Source organism: Notolepis coatsorum (assembly GCF_963971535.1).
Source record: "Notolepis coatsorum genome assembly, chromosome: 13".
In the NCBI taxonomy this organism is placed as follows: domain Eukaryota; kingdom Metazoa; phylum Chordata; class Actinopteri; order Aulopiformes; family Paralepididae; genus Notolepis; species Notolepis coatsorum.
This window is the reverse complement of record NC_140177.1, coordinates 105,152,515-105,171,491: the sequence shown is the minus strand read 5'-3', so window position 1 is coordinate 105,171,491 and position 18,977 is coordinate 105,152,515. Positions and strand designations below refer to the sequence as shown.

At 46.9% G+C, this 18,977-nt stretch overlaps 1 protein-coding gene across 1 annotated transcript in view; it reads left to right on the top strand.

Annotated features, from left to right (window-relative positions):
- LOC311239451 (anoctamin-8-like) overlaps positions 1-18,977 on the top strand; it is a gene marked incomplete at both ends in the record, with an annotated part of 212,392 nt that overhangs the window by 151,711 nt on the left and 41,704 nt on the right. Inside the window, one exon of the mRNA XM_084327759.1 lies at positions 12,492-12,644. Within this exon, the coding sequence (XP_084183885.1) occupies positions 12,492-12,644 (153 nt within the window). The remainder of the gene's footprint in view (positions 1-12,491; positions 12,645-18,977) is intronic.

Here is an 18,977-nt window from a genome sequence, read left to right as displayed (position 1 = left end):
ATTAGCGTATCTCGAATACCATTTGTTTGAATCTTTCCAAACTTGCTGTGCACCTTTGTGACCCCTAGAGGAAGAATCCTATTTATTTTGGTGACCCCATGACCTTTCCTCTAGCACCACCATTATTAATAATGTAACTATTATTAAATGAGTGTATCTCCTGATCCGATTTCCACCAAACTTGGGAGAATTTGGGCGGTTCGCGGATATACCCCCTTTCAGCCACCATTCATGCGTGCTGTTTACTGCCCATCCGATCAACTTCAAACTCAACACTGGGCTTACTTGGGGCCCCCAATGAGTGTGTGCGATCAGATGAGCAGAGAGGACAGACACAGAGATTCCTTCCTTTATAGTTCGATGTGGTTGATAAATAAGCTAGGTTTATGTATTTAAAACAAATTATGTTATTTTTAACAGTGAGACTTTCTGTCTTTTGGTACATCTGAAAATATATTACTGATGGTTACCTTACTTATTGATGCTGTTATAAATTGATTTCATCTGCCATGTTTCTCTGCTCTAGCCTCTCACATGAGTGTGATCAACAACTGCGGCGGCCAATAAGGCTTTTGTCAAGAGCCAATCGTGCAGTCGTTCAGTATTGACATTACTAAATGAGATGTCATGCTAATATGTCATGTTCTACATTACGACGTACTGCTATAATACCTAATAAAACAAGTCATTCGAATAATAGAAGCCTACTTTGCTGGAACGATTAATTGTGCACGTATACAGTATGTGTGTGTGTGTGTGTGTGTGTGTGTGTGTGTGTGTGTGTGTGTGTGTGTGTGTGTGTGTGTGTGTGTGTGTGTGTGTGTGTGTGTGTGTGTGTGTGTGTGTGTGTGTGTGTGTGTGTGCGTGCGTGCGTGCGTGCGTGCGTGCGTGCGTGCGTGCGTGCGTGTGAGAGTGGAGTGATGTCAACAGGTCTAGGGTTAACCTTCTGTAGTGTGGCAGTGAACGGGTTAACCTGCTGTTGTGTGGCAGTGAAAGGGTTAATAGGGCCCCCAACCAATCACAATTCTATTTGAAAGATATCATTTAAAAAATTATCTCAGTGACTGTGATTAGTAGTGGAATTATTTAAGATCCTCTTAGATATGAAATTTGTCATAGGAAGGCCAATCATCCTGTGCCGCCCATTGATGCACGACGAGGACTCTGAGTTCTTTAATTACAGATGGCTGTTTATTGATGCAAATCACGTTCATCACCACCGTAGAACTACAATGCAGGAAATAACAACAGTCAATGCTCATACAATTCAGTCAATAGAATTACAAAAACAAAACGAAAAGTGTGAATAAACTTTACTAACCACTTTGGCCTGCTTGCAGCTCAATGGGAGGGGTTATCTTCAAAACTCTAGTATTTTAGTCTTTTAGCTTTGACAAATAAAGTGCATAAATCTGCTGCACTGTCTTCTCCTACAAGTCTGGACACGTTCTGCCAGATCTGCTCAAACTACGGCAAGTCAGAGCGTGAGACAGGACGTGATACGTCACATGAGATAAAATGAAATATAAAAATAAACATGCGCCCTCTATAGGCGACAGCTGCATTTACACTCCCACCAATCACATAACATGTGATTTTCAACATAACCATTTAAAAACATCAGGAACCCTTTAAACATTGGGAACCCTTTAAACAAACCAGATACACAAAAACAAAAAAAGGTTTCAATGAGCCTTTACTCTGCTTCCAGTAATAGTCTCTCTCCTTGTTGAGGTCTCTCTCCTTGTTGAGAAGGTCTCTCTCCTTGTTGAGAAGGGCTCTCTCCTTGTTGAGACGGGCTCTCTCCTTGTTAAGACCGGCTCTCTCCTTGTTGAGAAGGGATCTCTCCTTGTTGAGACGGGCTCTCTCCTTGTTGAGAAGGGCTCTCTCCTTGTTGAGAAGGGCTCTCTCCTTGTTGAGACGGGCTCTCTCCTTGTTGAGACGGGCTCTCTCCTGGTTGAGAAGGGCTCTCTCCTTGTTGAGACGGGCTCTCTCCTTGTTGAGAAGGGCTCTCTCCTTGTTGAGACGGGCTCTCTCTCTGTTGAGAAGGGCTCTCTCCTTGTTGAGAAGGGCTCTCTCCTTGTTGAGACGGGCTCTCTCCTTGTTGGAACACTGGAGGCGCAAGAGGACGCTGTTCTTCTTGTGGGGTGAGAGCTAGCGAATGTGCTGAAGGATAGTGTAGAAGAGGTGACCACAGATGATCTTCTTCATCATCATTATGAACGCTTTCAGTGTAAACCTTTAGCCTTGCCTTAGCTGCGTTGAGTTTCTTGAGTTCCTCTAACCGTTCCACTTCTCTCTTTTTCGCTTCTAGCTTTGTTTTCCTAGCAGCACTTTCCGTGATGAATAGAACTCTTTTCTCTGCCTGGATCTTGGCGTTCTCTGCATGGATCTTGGCGTTCTCTGCGTGGATCTTGGCGTTCTCTGCGTGGATCTTGGCGTTCTCTGCGTTGTTTTCAGCCGACCGCCTTTCATCTTCCTGTTCCAGTCTTCGGATTTCTTCTTCTTGCTCATTCCGTTTTTTCATTAATTTTAGTACCTCTGTAGTTGCGGCTGCTTCCGCTGCAGCTCGTCTTGCGTTGTGTGACACTGAGATTTCAGAACCACCGTTGTTGAGGAACTGCTGCGCCCTTTTATTAGCAGTCCTGGTTCTCATCTTGTTGAGGAACTGCTGAGCCTTTTTATTAACAGTCCTGGTGAGCGATTGGCATGTATCATTCCTTCTACAGGTTTCTGAGTCTGGATGATCGGATGTAAAGTGTCTCTAATTTTTAGATAAATACCATCAACCTCAATTTGGGCTGAATTTATTCTGGCTATATGGGAGGGGGTCAGGGGCGTATCTAGACCCAGCACTTCAGTAGGGCACAGAAGGGCACCAAAAACTATGAAGCGGGAGCGCGTAGCACGACCGCGGAAAAAATTTGGCCGGTTTTGGCCGGTTTGTGGGCGGGTGGATTTTGTAACTATTTAAAAAAAATAAAAACTGTCGGTTTTAGGGTTAGGTTAGGGTTATGTTATTTAATTATTTGGGGGAGCCAGCCCCCCAAACTCCTGAAATGCATAGAAATCTATGAAATAAATAAAACAATCTGACATTTATATTAAAAAGAGCTAGCCCCCCAAACCCCTAAAATACATAGAAATCTATGCATTTTGGAACAGTTACTATATATATAGTCAAGAAAGCATTTAGTCATACTTAAAGTTTAAAGTGCTTTACTTGCATTGAACATTGCATTGAACATTGAACATTGAGGAGACATCATTAGAAAGCACAATGTATGTTTCCATAGTTATAGTTAGTTATTATACACAATTGTACATCTCCGCTGAACCAAAGGATCACACAGCTATAAACTCCATTTCCACCTGTCTCTTAGCAATAAACAAATGGATGACGAACAACTTCCTAAAATTAAATGAGGGCAAAACTGAAATCCTACTACGCAGTCGGTCCTATAACAAAAAGAGAAATGTTACAGAGCAATATGGGGCAACTTAATCCTTGGATCAAACCCAAAGTTACAAGTAAATAACCTACACTGGCTACCGGTAACATTTAGAATTGATTTCAAGGTCCTCCTCCTTATATACAAAGTATAAACATTGCGATCATCTACTATTGAATGTTCCAAGCCACAGTCTAAAGAAAATCGGGGATGCAGCCTTTGCTAACTATGCACCAAAGTTATGGAACACACTACCTATGGACATTAGGGAAGCTAGATCTCTTAATATTTTCAGAAATAAGCTAAAAACGTACCTCTTCACCATAGCCTTCTAATACACCCCGCTGTTGATTGTACTGTAGCACTATTTTACTCTGGCCATTATATTGCATAATTTTACTATCTATTCTACTATTCTATTATTGCACTGTATTATTGGTGTGCAAACCAGTCAACTTACAAAAAATAGCCTGTTGGAGGATTTCAACAAGATAAATGCGACAACATTGCAAAATATTTCACTATAATATTTCAAAGTGAAGTAAAAAATATTATAATAATTATTTGATCATGTTAAATGATCATTTGATCATGTTAAAAAAGGGGAAATAAAAAACATTTGTAAATTTTTTTATTTTTATTTTTTTAATCAGTGGGGCACAGATGATCATCAGTAGGGCACGTGCCCTACTGATAGTGGTCTAAATACGCCGATGGAGGGGGTTATCTTCATTAGGTCAGAGTCGCCCTTATACTTGATGGATATTTTCAGTCCATTTATGTTGTGCTTCCACCTCTCATATGTCCTTTTGAAGTTCACTTTTAGATCCATCACCTTATCGTCTACAAGAGCCTTGTTATGGTTTGTAACCGACCCCAATCGCACAACACAAGACAGGTATGATGGTTTGCCAAGAAACAGATATTTATTGAGAGACAGGGAAAAAAGGGCACTGTCCCTTTAAGGGAGAACACAAATACAGGAATATAACAAGAGGGGAAAAACTAGGTGCCTTTAAGAGGCGGGCAGGAAAAGGGTACACTAAGGGAAGGTTAATGAACGCTAGGGGAAACATTAAAGGAACGCTAGGGGAAGGTTAAGGAAACAGAGGAACTAGAGACTAGGAGATGTCGGGACAAGGAGAGCTAGGGAACAGGAGAACTGGGGACTAGGAGAACTAGGGACAAGGAACTAGGTGGAACTAGAAGGGGAGAACTTGGGACCAGGAACTAGGTGGAACTAGAAGGGGAGAACTAGGGACAGAGGGGACTGAGGCCCGCGGAGGCGGGCTGGGGACAGGGAGGAACTGGGGACTGGTGGGAAAACATCTGGGCCGCTCTGCAGAACAGAGGAGAGGGTTAATATTCAAAAGGGAACAAACAGAGCAGATGCAGAACAGTCCAAATAATCAAAGTAACAAAGTAATAATATCTTCGTGTGACAAACACACAGGGGGAGAAGTAATGTCCAAAAATACTATCTAAGTGAGAACAAAAACAGAGTGGGAGATGAAATGTCCAAACTACTAACTAAGTGAGAACAAAAACAGAGTGGGAGATGAAATGTCCAAACTACTAACTAAGTGAGAACAAGAAAAGGAGGCATTACGTTGGGTGAGTGACATCACAATCAAAACTCACCCAAGCGTATACGGAATGGTACAGGAACGCAGCGGGACGGGGGCAAGAGGCATTACGCTGGGTGAGTGACATCACAATCAAAACTCACCCAGGCGTATGCGTAATGGTAAAGGGACAGCAGCGGGACGGGGCAAGAGGCATTACGCTGGGTGAGTGACATCACAATCAAAACTCACCCAGGCGTATGCGTAATGGTACAGGAAACGCAGCGGGACGGGGGCAAGAGGCATTACGCTGGGTGAGTGACATCACAATCAAAACTCACCCAGGCGTATGCGTAATGGTGCAGGAACAGCAGCGGGACGGGGGCAAGAGGCATTACGCTGGGTGAGTGACATCACAATCAAAACTCACCCAGGCGTATGCGTAATGGTGCAGGAACAGCAGCGGCGGCGAGGGTGTCGCCACCGGGTAGCTGGCTGTCCGAGCCGAGGAACAGAGTGCTGGAACAGCGGCGGTGGCGAGGGTGTCGTCCACCGGGTAGCCGCTGTCGGAGCCGAGGAACAGGGTGCTGGAACAGCGGCGGTGGCGAGGGTGTCGTCCACCGGGTAGCCGCTGTCGGAGCCGAGGAACAGAGTGCTGGAACAGCGGCGGTGGCGAGGGTGTCGTCCACCGGGTAGCCGCTGTCGGAGCCGAGGAACAGAGTGCTGGAACAGCGGCGGTGGCGAGGGTGTCGTCCACCGGGTAGCCGCTGTCGGAGCCGAGGAACAGGGTGCTGGAACAGCGGCGGTGGCGAGGGTGTCGTCCACCGGGTAGCCGCTGTCGGAGCCGAGGAACAGAGTGGCGCGCCACACCTTGGTGTGCACGTCGGAACCGAGAGACGCCTCGGGGTGCGTCTGCGAGGAGGAGTGTGCCAAGCACGAGGATCCTTGGAAGATGCGCGTTGCGCGCTGGAGACTGGAGAGCGTGCCAAGCCCTTGAAGATGCGCGTTGCGCGCTGGTGACTGGAGAGCGTGCCAAGCCCTTGCAGATGCGCGTTGCGCGCTGGTGACTGGAGAGCGTGCCAAGCACGAGGATCCTTGGAAGATGCGCGTTGCGCGCTGGAGACTGGAGAGCGTGCCAAGCCCTTGAAGATGCGCGTTGCGCGCTGGTGACTGGAGAGCGTGCCAAGCCCTTGCAGATGCGCGTTGCGCGCTGGTGACTGGAGAGCGTGCCAAGCCCGAGGGTCCGGGAGATGCGCGTTGGTCTAGATGTGCGTCAGGACGAACAGCTGCGCTGGGGTCTGCAGTGGAGCGCTGGGGTGCCTCCCGTGGAAGTACAGGGAGCGCAGAACAGTCTCCTCCACAGGCTACGGCGACAGCAGACGAAGGCTGGAGCAAAACATCTCAAGGCTGGAGAAATCCATATACAGCATTGGTAGACCAGAGGATCTCCCGAAAGAGTCTAGATGTTAGAGAATATGACTCAGCATGAATACAACACGACCCCACGCCGAAACGAGGGGAAGAGCCCTGGTATTTAAAGCCCACAGGGGAACTAATTAGCCTGCCACCACAGGTGCGAGAGGTAATTGATAATAGTCCAGGTGTGGCCACTGAGAGTAAACGAGAGTAAAGAACGAGAGGGTGGGGGCTAGAGAGAGTGAGTGAGAAGGGAATTTCCAACAGTAGGCTTAAAGAAAACAGAGAAAGCTGGTGAGCAGCGGACAAAACCCCACAGTACCCCCCCCCCAACGGGAGCCACCCGGCGACCCAAAACAAACACAGACAGAGTGGCAGGGGGCAAAACAAGACAAAAACAAAAGGCACTGGCCAAGCCAGCAGGGGAAGCCACCACAAGAGTGGGGCCAGCAAAAGAAACAGGGTCGCCGAGGGGCAACTAGGGTAGCAGAGGGGCAACAGGAGGAACTGGCCCAGAGGAAACCGGGCCCAGAGGAACCGGGTCAGGAGGAACTGGGTCCAGAGAACTAGCCTAGAGAACTGGCCAAGAGAACTGGCCTAGAGAACCGGTCCAGAGAACTGGTTTAGAGAACTGGCCCAGAGAACTGGTCTAGAGAACCGGTCCAGAGGAACTGGTCTAGAGGAACCGAGGGGCAAGCAGGGTAGCTAAGGGGTAACCGTGGTAGCACCGGGAAAGGGCTAGCAGAGGGAAAGGGTAGCTGCCAAGGCACCGATAGCTACAGGGCCCATGCCAGCCGCACTGCCACATCAACATAGAGGCTGCGCTAGCTGCCGAGCTAGGCTAGCAGGGGGAAAGGGTAGCTGCCAAGGCACTGATAGCTACAGGGCCTATGCCAGCTGTACTGCTACATTAACATAGAGGCTGCGCTAGCTGCCGGAGCTAGGCTGGCAGACAGGGCTGGACCAGCATGAGAGAACAAGCTAGCTGGAAGGACAGTCCTAGCTGTGTGAGATAAACTGACCTTGCTAGCTGAAGGGCAGTCCTAGCAGTGTGAGATAAACTGACCTTGCTAGCTGAAAAGGCAGTCCTAGCAGTGGGAGAAAAACTGACCTTGCTAGCTGAAAAGGCAGTCCTAGCAGTGAGAGATAAACTGACCTTGCTAGCTGAAAAGGCAGTCCTAGCAGTGGGAGATAAACTGACCTTGCTAGCTGAAAGGGCAGTCCTAGCAGTGGGATAAACTACACAAAAAAGTGGAGGCCATGCAGAGGGACCGGGTTAGCTGCTTGGGCCTGGCTAGCTACAGGGCCTATGCCAGCTGCAAGGCTGCATTAACATAGAGGCTGTGCTAGCAGCCGGGGCCAAGCTAGCAGACTGGGGCTCTGCTGAGGGACAGGGTTAGCTGCCAGGGCATGGCTAGCTACAGGGCCCATGCCAGCAGCAAGGGCTGCATAAACATAGAGGCTGTGCTAGCAGCCGGGGCTAAGCTAGCAGACTGGGGCTCTGCTGAGGGACTGGGTTAGCTGCCAGGGCATGGCTAGCTACAGGGCCTATGCCAGCAGTAAGGGCTGCATTAACATAGAGGCTGTGCTAGCCGCCGAGGCAAAGCTAGCAGACAGGGCCATGCTGGTAGTAGAGGCCTAACAAGCTGCAGGGGGGTCAAACAGGGCTAAGAGGGGAGCTAAACAGGGCTAACAGGGAAGCAAATGGGGGAGTCAACAGGCTAACAGGGGAGCTAACCGGGGAGACCAACAAGCTAACAGGGGAGCTAACAGGCTAACAAGGAAGCTAGAGGGGAGCTAGAGGGAACAAGAAAAAAAAAGGCAAACTCAACATACACCGTCTGTGCTGGCTGGGGTCGTCGATTTGGTGGGGTCGTACTGTTATGGTTTGTAACCGACCCCAATCGCACAACACAAGACAGGTATGATGGTTTGCCAAGAAACAGATATTTATTGAGAGACAGGGAAAAAAGGGCACTGTCCCTTTAAGGGAGAACACAAATACAGGAATATAACAAGAGGGGAAAAACTAGGTGCCTTTAAGAGGCGGGCAGGAAAAGGGTACACTAAGGGAAGGTTAATGAACGCTAGGGGAAACATTAAAGGAACGCTAGGGGAAGGTTAAGGAAACAGAGGAACTAGAGACTAGGAGATGTCGGGACAAGGAGAGCTAGGGAACAGGAGAACTGGGGACTAGGAGAACTAGGGACAAGGAACTAGGTGGAACTAGAAGGGGAGAACTTGGGACCAGGAACTAGGTGGAACTAGAAGGGGAGAACTAGGGACAGAGGGGACTGAGGCCCGCGGAGGCGGGCTGGGGACAGGGAGGAACTGGGGACTGGTGGGAAAACATCTGGGCCGCTCTGCAGAACAGAGGAGAGGGTTAATATTCAAAAGGGAACAAACAGAGCAGATGCAGAACAGTCCAAATAATCAAAGTAACAAAGTAATAATATCTTCGTGTGACAAACACACAGGGGGAGAAGTAATGTCCAAAAATACTATCTAAGTGAGAACAAAAACAGAGTGGGAGATGAAATGTCCAAACTACTAACTAAGTGAGAACAAAAACAGAGTGGGAGATGAAATGTCCAAACTACTAACTAAGTGAGAACAAGAAAAGGAGGCATTACGCTGGGTGAGTGACATCACAATCAAAACTCACCCAAGCGTATGCGGAATGGTACAGGAACGCAGCGGGACGGGGGCAAGAGGCATTACGCTGGGTGAGTGACATCACAATCAAAACTCACCCAGGCGTATGCGTAATGGTAAAGGGACAGCAGCGGGACGGGGCAAGAGGCATTACGCTGGGTGAGTGACATCACAATCAAAACTCACCCAGGCGTATGCGTAATGGTACAGGAAACGCAGCGGGACGGGGGCAAGAGGCATTACGCTGGGTGAGTGACATCACAATCAAAACTCACCCAGGCGTATGCGTAATGGTGCAGGAACAGCAGCGGGACGGGGGCAAGAGGCATTACGCTGGGTGAGTGACATCACAATCAAAACTCACCCAGGCGTATGCGTAATGGTGCAGGAACAGCAGCGGCGGCGAGGGTGTCGCCACCGGGTAGCTGGCTGTCCGAGCCGAGGAACAGAGTGCTGGAACAGCGGCGGTGGCGAGGGTGTCGTCCACCGGGTAGCCGCTGTCGGAGCCGAGGAACAGGGTGCTGGAACAGCGGCGGTGGCGAGGGTGTCGTCCACCGGGTAGCCGCTGTCGGAGCCGAGGAACAGAGTGCTGGAACAGCGGCGGTGGCGAGGGTGTCGTCCACCGGGTAGCCGCTGTCGGAGCCGAGGAACAGAGTGCTGGAACAGCGGCGGTGGCGAGGGTGTCGTCCACCGGGTAGCCGCTGTCGGAGCCGAGGAACAGGGTGCTGGAACAGCGGCGGTGGCGAGGGTGTCGTCCACCGGGTAGCCGCTGTCGGAGCCGAGGAACAGAGTGGCGCGCCACACCTTGGTGTGCACGTCGGAACCGAGAGACGCCTCGGGGTGCGTCTGCGAGGAGGAGTGTGCCAAGCACGAGGATCCTTGGAAGATGCGCGTTGCGCGCTGGAGACTGGAGAGCGTGCCAAGCCCTTGAAGATGCGCGTTGCGCGCTGGTGACTGGAGAGCGTGCCAAGCCCTTGCAGATGCGCGTTGCGCGCTGGTGACTGGAGAGCGTGCCAAGCACGAGGATCCTTGGAAGATGCGCGTTGCGCGCTGGAGACTGGAGAGCGTGCCAAGCCCTTGAAGATGCGCGTTGCGCGCTGGTGACTGGAGAGCGTGCCAAGCCCTTGCAGATGCGCGTTGCGCGCTGGTGACTGGAGAGCGTGCCAAGCCCGAGGGTCCGGGAGATGCGCGTTGGTCTAGATGTGCGTCAGGACGAACAGCTGCGCTGGGGTCTGCAGTGGAGCGCTGGGGTGCCTCCCGTGGAAGTACAGGGAGCGCAGAACAGTCTCCTCCACAGGCTACGGCGACAGCAGACGAAGGCTGGAGCAAAACATCTCAAGGCTGGAGAAATCCATATACAGCATTGGTAGACCAGAGGATCTCCCGAAAGAGTCTAGATGTTAGAGAATATGACTCAGCATGAATACAACACGACCCCACGCCGAAACGAGGGGAAGAGCCCTGGTATTTAAAGCCCACAGGGGAACTAATTAGCCTGCCACCACAGGTGCGAGAGGTAATTGATAATAGTCCAGGTGTGGCCACTGAGAGTAAACGAGAGTAAAGAACGAGAGGGTGGGGGCTAGAGAGAGTGAGTGAGAAGGGAATTTCCAACAGTAGGCTTAAAGAAAACAGAGAAAGCTGGTGAGCAGCGGACAAAACCCCACAAGCCTGTCCCTTTTCAGTAAATACGACTGGCTCACTATCGTCTAGCTTGTTGGACTCAATCTGAGATTCAGTTTGCTCTATCTCACCCCTTTGTGACATGTTTACTGTGTAGTAAATAAATCAATTATGTATTCATTAAATATTTATGAACCATATCTATGGAAATAGGAAATATGAACTGTAAATAGAGGGGTAGGCTAATATGAATTCAGTCTAAGAAATGTGTAAGCCTAATAATGAAAAGTGTCAACAAATGTCTTAAGTATTCAAAAATAAAATGCTTAATTTAGTTGAACATTGTAGGCTAATTCAAATCTACACCTTTCTTCAATGTGAAATACAAATCACGAAAAATAACAAATAAACCATAGGCCTAGGTTTATATTATAGTAGCTTACTATACTGGGATATAACTGGTAAAATGTGTAGGCTAATATGAAATTCTAAAACAAAATGAAAATGTAAGCCTAGTAGGCTATTATGAAAATGCAAACTATCAAGTTCGAATATACCCTTTATGATTGGCCTTTTCTAAATTAACCTTATAAAGCTAGACTTCATTAATGAATATCAACCTATTCTTAAATGGCCAAAAATATTAAACTGTAAACAACCTTATATACAGTCTCAAGAATGTGCGCACTTGCAATGCAATTGTAGCCTACAACAATACTTCTCTCTGAAAAGTCAATACCTGAGACGTGTAGTCAGTCAACTTGGTGAATGGCATTTGCCTATGCAGTTCAACTTCAATGTAGGGGAAAGTCTGCTGCTTCTTTAAGATGGATGCTGCGAAATCTTACTGATACGTGGAAAAGTTCAGTTGCAGAGTCCTGTACCCGCGCCAACCTCGAGCCGTCTTCTTCCACGAGCTCGCTTGTTTGGCCGTGTGCACACTGCTGCAGCTCCTTCCCAGCACAAAAGTTCCCCAGACATGACGATACATCTTCGACTGCAGACAATCCTCTACCCGACGTTCTCATAGCCAACGCGATTCATTTCTCACTTGGGAGTCTTCAACTTCACAGTCCAGTGTTCTACTGTGCCGCCCATTGATGCACAACGAGGACTCCGAGTTCTTTAATTACAGATGGCTGTTTATTGATGCAAATCACGTTCATCACCACCGTAGAACTACAATGCAGGAAATAACAATGCTCATACAATTCAGTCAATAGAATTACAAAAACAAAACGAAAAGTGTGAATAAACTTTACTAACCACTTTGGCCTGCTTGCAGCTCAATGGGAGGGGTTATCTTCAAAACTCTAGTATTTTAGTCTTTTAGCTTTGACAAATAAAGTGCATAAATCTGCTGCACTGTCTTCTCCTACAAGTCTGGACACGTTCTGCCAGATCTGCTCAAACTACGGCAAGGCAGAGCGTGAGACAGGACGTGCTACGTCACATGAGATAAAATGAAATATAAAAATAAACATGCGCCCTCTATAGGCGACAGCTGCATTTACACATCCAATTAGAGGGCCCTTCGAAACGTCAATCATCGCGTCAAACATCATTTCAACCGACCAATCAGAGGGCCCCTTGAAACGTCAATAATCATGTAAAATATTATTTCGACAGTAAAATATCAAAACCGCCGTACCCCTCTGGTGCCAAAGGGCCTCCAAATGTTTTTGTTTGTTTCTTTGTTTCAAAGGGCCCCCAAAAATCTAGGGACGGCTTCTAAGCGGTCTAATATCCTCTCTCTGTTCCCCTCCCTCTCGTGCCCCAGGGAGTGAAGCGGTGCAGTCCTATAACGGGCTGTGAGGAGTTCTACTACCCTCCCTGGAAGAGGACCATGTTCAGGTGGCTGGTCAGTCTGCCCATCTGCCTGCTCTGCCTCTGCTTCGTCTTCCTGGCCATGCTGCTCTGCCTGGAGCTACAGGTCAGTAGAACTACAGGTCAGACACACTGTACTGAACTACAGGTCAGAGACACTGTACTGAACTACAGGTCAGACACACTGTACTAAACTACAGGTCAGACACACTGTACTGAACTACAGGTCAGACACACTGTACTAAACTACAGGTCAGAGACACTGTACTGAACTACAGGTCAGACACACTGTACTGAACTACAGGTCAGAGACACTGTACTGAACTACAGGTCAGAGACACACTGTACTGAACTACAGGTCAGAGACACTGTACTAAACTACAGGTCAGAGATACTGTACTGAACTACAGGTCAAAGACACTGTACTAAACTACAGGTCAGACACACTGTACTGAACTACAGGTCAGACACACTGTACTGAACTACAGGTCAGACACACTGTACTAAACTACAGGTCAGAGACACTGTACTGAACTACAGGTCAGACACACTGTACTAAACTACAGGTCAGATACACACTGTACTAAACTACAGGTCAGAGACACACTGTACTGAACTACAGGTCAGAGACACTGTACTAAACTACAGGTCAGAGACACTGTATTGAACTACAGGTCAGACATAATGTACTAAACTACAGGTCAGAGACACACTGTACTAAACTACAGGTCAGAGACACTGTACTAAACTACAGGTCAGACACACTGTACTAAACTACAGGTCAGAGACACTGTACTGAACTACAGGTCAGACACACTGTACTAAACTACAGGTCAGAGACACACTGTACTAAACTACAGGTCAGAGACACTGTACTGAACTACAGGTCAGAGACACACTGTACTGAACTACAGGTCAGAGACACTGTACTGAACTACAGGTCAGAGACACACTGTACTAAACTACAGGTCAGAGACACTGTACTGAACTACAGGTCAGACACACTGTACTGAACTACAGGTCAGAGACACTGTACTAAACTACAGGTCAGAGACACTGTACTAAACTACAGGTCAGAGACACTGTACTGAACTACAGGTCAGACACACTGTACTGAACTACAGATCAGAGACACACTGTACTAAACTACAGGTCAGAGACACTGTACTGAACTACAGATCAGAGACACACTGTACTAAACTACAGGTCAGAGACACTGTACTAAACTACAGATCAGAGACACACTGTACTAAACTACAGGTCAGACACACTGTACTGAACTACAGATCAGAGACACACTGTACTAAACTACAGGTCAGAGACACTGTACTAAACTACAGATCAGAGACACTGTACTAAACTACAGGTCAGACACACTGTACTGAACTACAGGTCAGAGACACACTGTACTAAACTACAGGTCAGAGACACACTGTACTGAACTACAGGTCAGAGACACACTGTACTAAACTACAGGTCAGACACACTGTACTAAACTACAGGTCAGAGACACACTGTACTGAACTACAGGTCAGACACACTGTACTGAACTACAGGTCAGACACACTGTACTAAACTACAGGTCAGAGACACACTGTACTAAACTACAGGTCAGAGACACACTGTACTGAACTACAGGTCAGACACACTGTACTAAACTACAGGTCAGAGACACTGTACTGAACTACAGGTCAAAGATACTGTACTGAACTACAGGTCAGACACACTGTACTAAAATACAGGTCAGACACACTTTACTGAACTACAGGTCAGAGACACACTGTACTAAACTACAGGTCAAAGATACTGTACTGAACTACAGGTCAGACACACTGTACTAAAATACAGGTCAGACACACTGTACTGAACTACAGGTCAGAGACACACTGTACTGAACTACAGGTCAAAGATACTGTACTGAACTACAGGTCAGACACACTGTACTGAACTACAGGTCAGAGACACTGTACTGAACTACAGGTCAGAGACACACTGTACTAAACTACAGGTCAGAGACACTGTACTGAACTACAGGTCAGAGACACACTGTACTGAACTACAGGTCAGACACACTGTACTGAACTACAGGTCAGACACACTGTACTAAACTACAGGTCAGAGACACTGTACTGAACTACAGGTCAGAGACACACTGTACTGAACTACAGGTCAGACACACTGTACTAAACTACAGGTCAGAGACACTGTACTGAACTACAGGTCAGAGACACACTGTACTGAACTACAGGTCAGACACACTGTACTGAACTACAGGTCAGACACACTGTACTAAACTACAGGTCAGAGACACTGTACTGAACTACAGGTCAGACACACTGTACTAAACTACAGGTCAGAGACACTGTACTGAACTACAGGTCAGACACACTGTACTAAACTACAGGTCAGAGACACTGTACTGAACTACAGGTCAGAGACACACTGTACTAAACTACAGGTCAGAGACACTGTACTGAACTACAGGTCAGACACACTGTACTGAACTACAGGTCAGAGACACTGTACTAAACTACAGGTCAGAGACACACTGTACTGAACTACAGGTCAGACACACTGTACTAAACTACAGGCCAGAGACACACTGTACTAAACTACAGGTCAGACACACTGTACTAAACTACAGGTCAGAGACACACTGTACTGAACTACAGGTCAGAGACACTGTACTGAACTACAGGTCAGAGACACTGTACTGAACTACAGGTCAGAGACACTGTACTAAACTACAGGTCAGAGACACTGTACTGAACTACAGGTCAGAGACACTGTACTAAACTACAGGTCAGAGACACTGTACTAAACTACAGGTCAGAGACACTGTACTAAACTACAGGTCAGAGACACTGTACTAAACTACAGGTCAGAGACACAATGTACTAAACTACAGGTCAGAGACACACTGTACTAAACTACAGGTCAGACACACTGTACTGAACTACAGGTCAGAGACACTGTACTAAACTACAGGTCAGAGACACACTGTACTGAACTACAGGTCAGACACACTGTACTAAACTACAGGTCAGAGACACTGTACTGAACTACAGGTCAGACACACTGTACTGAACTACAGGTCAGAGACACTGTACTAAACTACAGGTCAGAGACACTGTACTAAACTACAGGTCAGAGACACTGTACTAAACTACAGGTCAGACACACTGTACTGAACTACAGGTCAGAGACACACTGTACTAAACTACAGGTCAGACACACTGTACTAAACTACAGGTCAGAGACACTGTACTAAACTACAGGTCAGACACACTGTACTAAACTACAGGTCAGACACACTGTACTGAACTACAGGTCAGAGACACTGTACTAAACTACAGGTCAGTAGAACTACAGGTCAGACACACTGTACTGAACTACAGGTCAGACACACTGTACTAAACTACAGGTCAGACACACTGTACTGAACTACAGGTCAGACACACTGTACTAAACTACAGGTCAGAGACACTGTACTAAACTACAGGTCAGACACACTGTACTGAACTACAGGTCAGAGACACTGTACTAAACTACAGGTCAGAGACACTGTACTAAACTACAGGTCAGACACACTGTACTGAACTACAGGTCAGACACACTGTACTGAACTACAGGTCAGAGACACTGTACTAAACTACAGGTCAGAGACACTGTACTGAACTACAGGTCAGACACACTGTACTGAACTACAGGCCAGAGACACTGTACTAAACTACAGGTCAGAGACACTGTACTGAACTACAGGTCAGAGACACTGTACTAAACTACAGGCCAGAGACACTGTACTAAACTACAGGTCAGACACACTACTAAACTACAGGTCAGAGACACTGTACTGAACTACAGGTCAGAGACACTGTACTAAACTACAGGCCAGAGACACTGTACTAAACTACAGGTCAGACACACTACTAAACTACAGATCAGAGACACACTGTACTAAACTACAGGTCAGAGACACACTGTACTAAACTACAGGTCAGAGACACTGTACTAAACTACAGGTCAGAGACACACTGTACTAAACTACAGGTCAGAGACACTGTACTAAACTACAGGTCAGAGACACACTGTACTAAACTACAGGTCAGAGACACACTGTACTGTCAATAGAACTACAGGTCAGGTCAGACAAACACTGTACTGAACTACTATGATTATATTGTAACTAGGGCTGTCAGTTTATCGCGTTAATTAGATTAATTAATTACACAGCAAATTATTGCGTTATGAAAATTAACTCAAAACGAATTACTTAAAAAAAGATTTTTTTTATTTTTATTTTTTTAATAACATATTCTTTTTATCTCATTCATTCCATAAGGACGTAGAATACACATTTACAGACTTTTATATGGTCCATTTGCATGTTCTTGGTATCTGATTCTAGGGACATCTATGGATCTCAGGGAATGTATTACTAGGCTTGAGTAAATTGTAATGAACCAAATGAGAATATCAATAAATATTTTTTTCTTTGACTGTGAATAACACCATGCTCAAATTGACCAGACCTGAAAAATCTAAGCAAATTAATAGATGGAAGATGATTAAACAGAAGGTTTTGTAGATAAAGTACTGAATTCTGCCATCCGGACACATGCAATTTGAAATATGATTATAGAATATAGAATATCAGGCATAAAATGGTTATGCGATTAAAATGTGATTAATTAGATAAAAAAATGTAATCGCCTGACAGCACTAATTGTAACCCATTGCAGCTAAAAACAATCTCTCAATACTGGACCAATAAAACTAATTGTTGTCCCTATTATTCATTATTGATTCCAAATGATGGAAAAATAAGGTCCACGTTTAAAAATACCGGAATTCCCATTTAACAGTTTTAAAGTGGAGATGAAGCAGTGAGCAATGTGATCCTAGTTTGTTTGTTGTGTACCTTGTGTAAGACAGGGTTCTATAATCAAATGTGAAATCTATCTTATTTGTCTGAAAAATATAATATAATATCCCTGTTTTCAACATGGGCGCCGCCATTTTGTTGCTGACGTCATGGCTGACGTCATGCCGGGGGTTGGGTGTATACACTCTGGTTAGCTGCCTATATTGAATGGGTCAGTCAGCAAATAAAATGTTGCCTACAAAACAACGGGACCGCGGTGGTTCTGTTTGTATTGCTCCTGGCTGTTCAAACTAATTTTACCATGTGAGAGAGAGGAAAGTTGGTTAATTTCCACAAACTACCAGTGAAAAAAACAGTGTTGTTGACATGTTGGCTCGGTCTGGCTGCACCCAGGCGGCGCGACCAGCCTGTTGGACAGGGAAGGAGGATCTGCAGCGAACACTTCATTGCCTCGGATTATGTTGTTGGGGTGGGATGTTTGTCCAGAAGACCACTAATCAGCTGAAGCCGGACGCGGTTCCCTCGGTCTTCGACAGACAGACTGGCGTTAGCTCTCGGGAGCGATCGCTAGCTAGTTGGCACCAGCCGGGGCCCGGCGTTAGCTCTCGCTAGCTAGCGTTAGCAACCGGAGCGTCGCGGAGCATTCAGCCTGCTGGCTACCTAGACCCACTTCAACCAGCGTCGCGGAGCATTCAGCCTGCTGGCTACCTAGACCCACTTCAACCAGCGTCGCGGAGCATTCAGCCTGCTGGCTACACAAGCTGTGTAGCCAGCAGGCTGAATGCTCCGCGACGCTCCGGTTGCTAACGCTAACTAGCGAGAGCTAACGCCGGGCCCCGGCTGGTGCCAACTAGCTAGCGATCGCTCCCGAGAGCTAACGCCGGTCTGTCTGTCGAAGACCGAGGGAACCGCGTCCGGCTTCAGCTGATTAGTGGTCTTCTGGACAAACATCCCACCCCAACAACATAATCCGAGGCAATGAAGTGTTCTCTGCAGATCCTCCTTCCCTGTCCAACAGGCTGGTCGCGCCGCCTGAGTGCAGCCAGCCCGAGCCAACATGTCAACAACACTGTTTTTTTCACTGGTAGTTTGTGGAAATTAACCAACTTTCCTCTCTCTCACATGGTAAAATTAGTTTGAACAGCCAGGAGCAATACAAACAGAACCACCGCGGTCCCGTTGTTTTGTAGGCAACATTTTATTTGCTGACTGACCCATTCAATATAGGCAGCTAACCAGAGTGTATACACCCAACCCCCGGTATGACGTCAGCAACAAAATGGCCGCGCCCATAATGCTAAATGCTTCAGAAATGTACACAACAAATAGTTTTTTCTTAGAAACTGCTTATTTTTATAACGTGACTTCTTCTGTGGCTTATCTAAATACTAATGTGATGCTATGAATATGTATTTATCGCACTGCTTCATTTCCACTTTAAATTGCACTTTATTTTATATATTCTTTATGTGTCTGTACTTAGGGCTCACCTGGAATTGAAAGGTAGGTCTTAATGTGATTTACCTAATCAAATAAATACATAAATAAATAAAT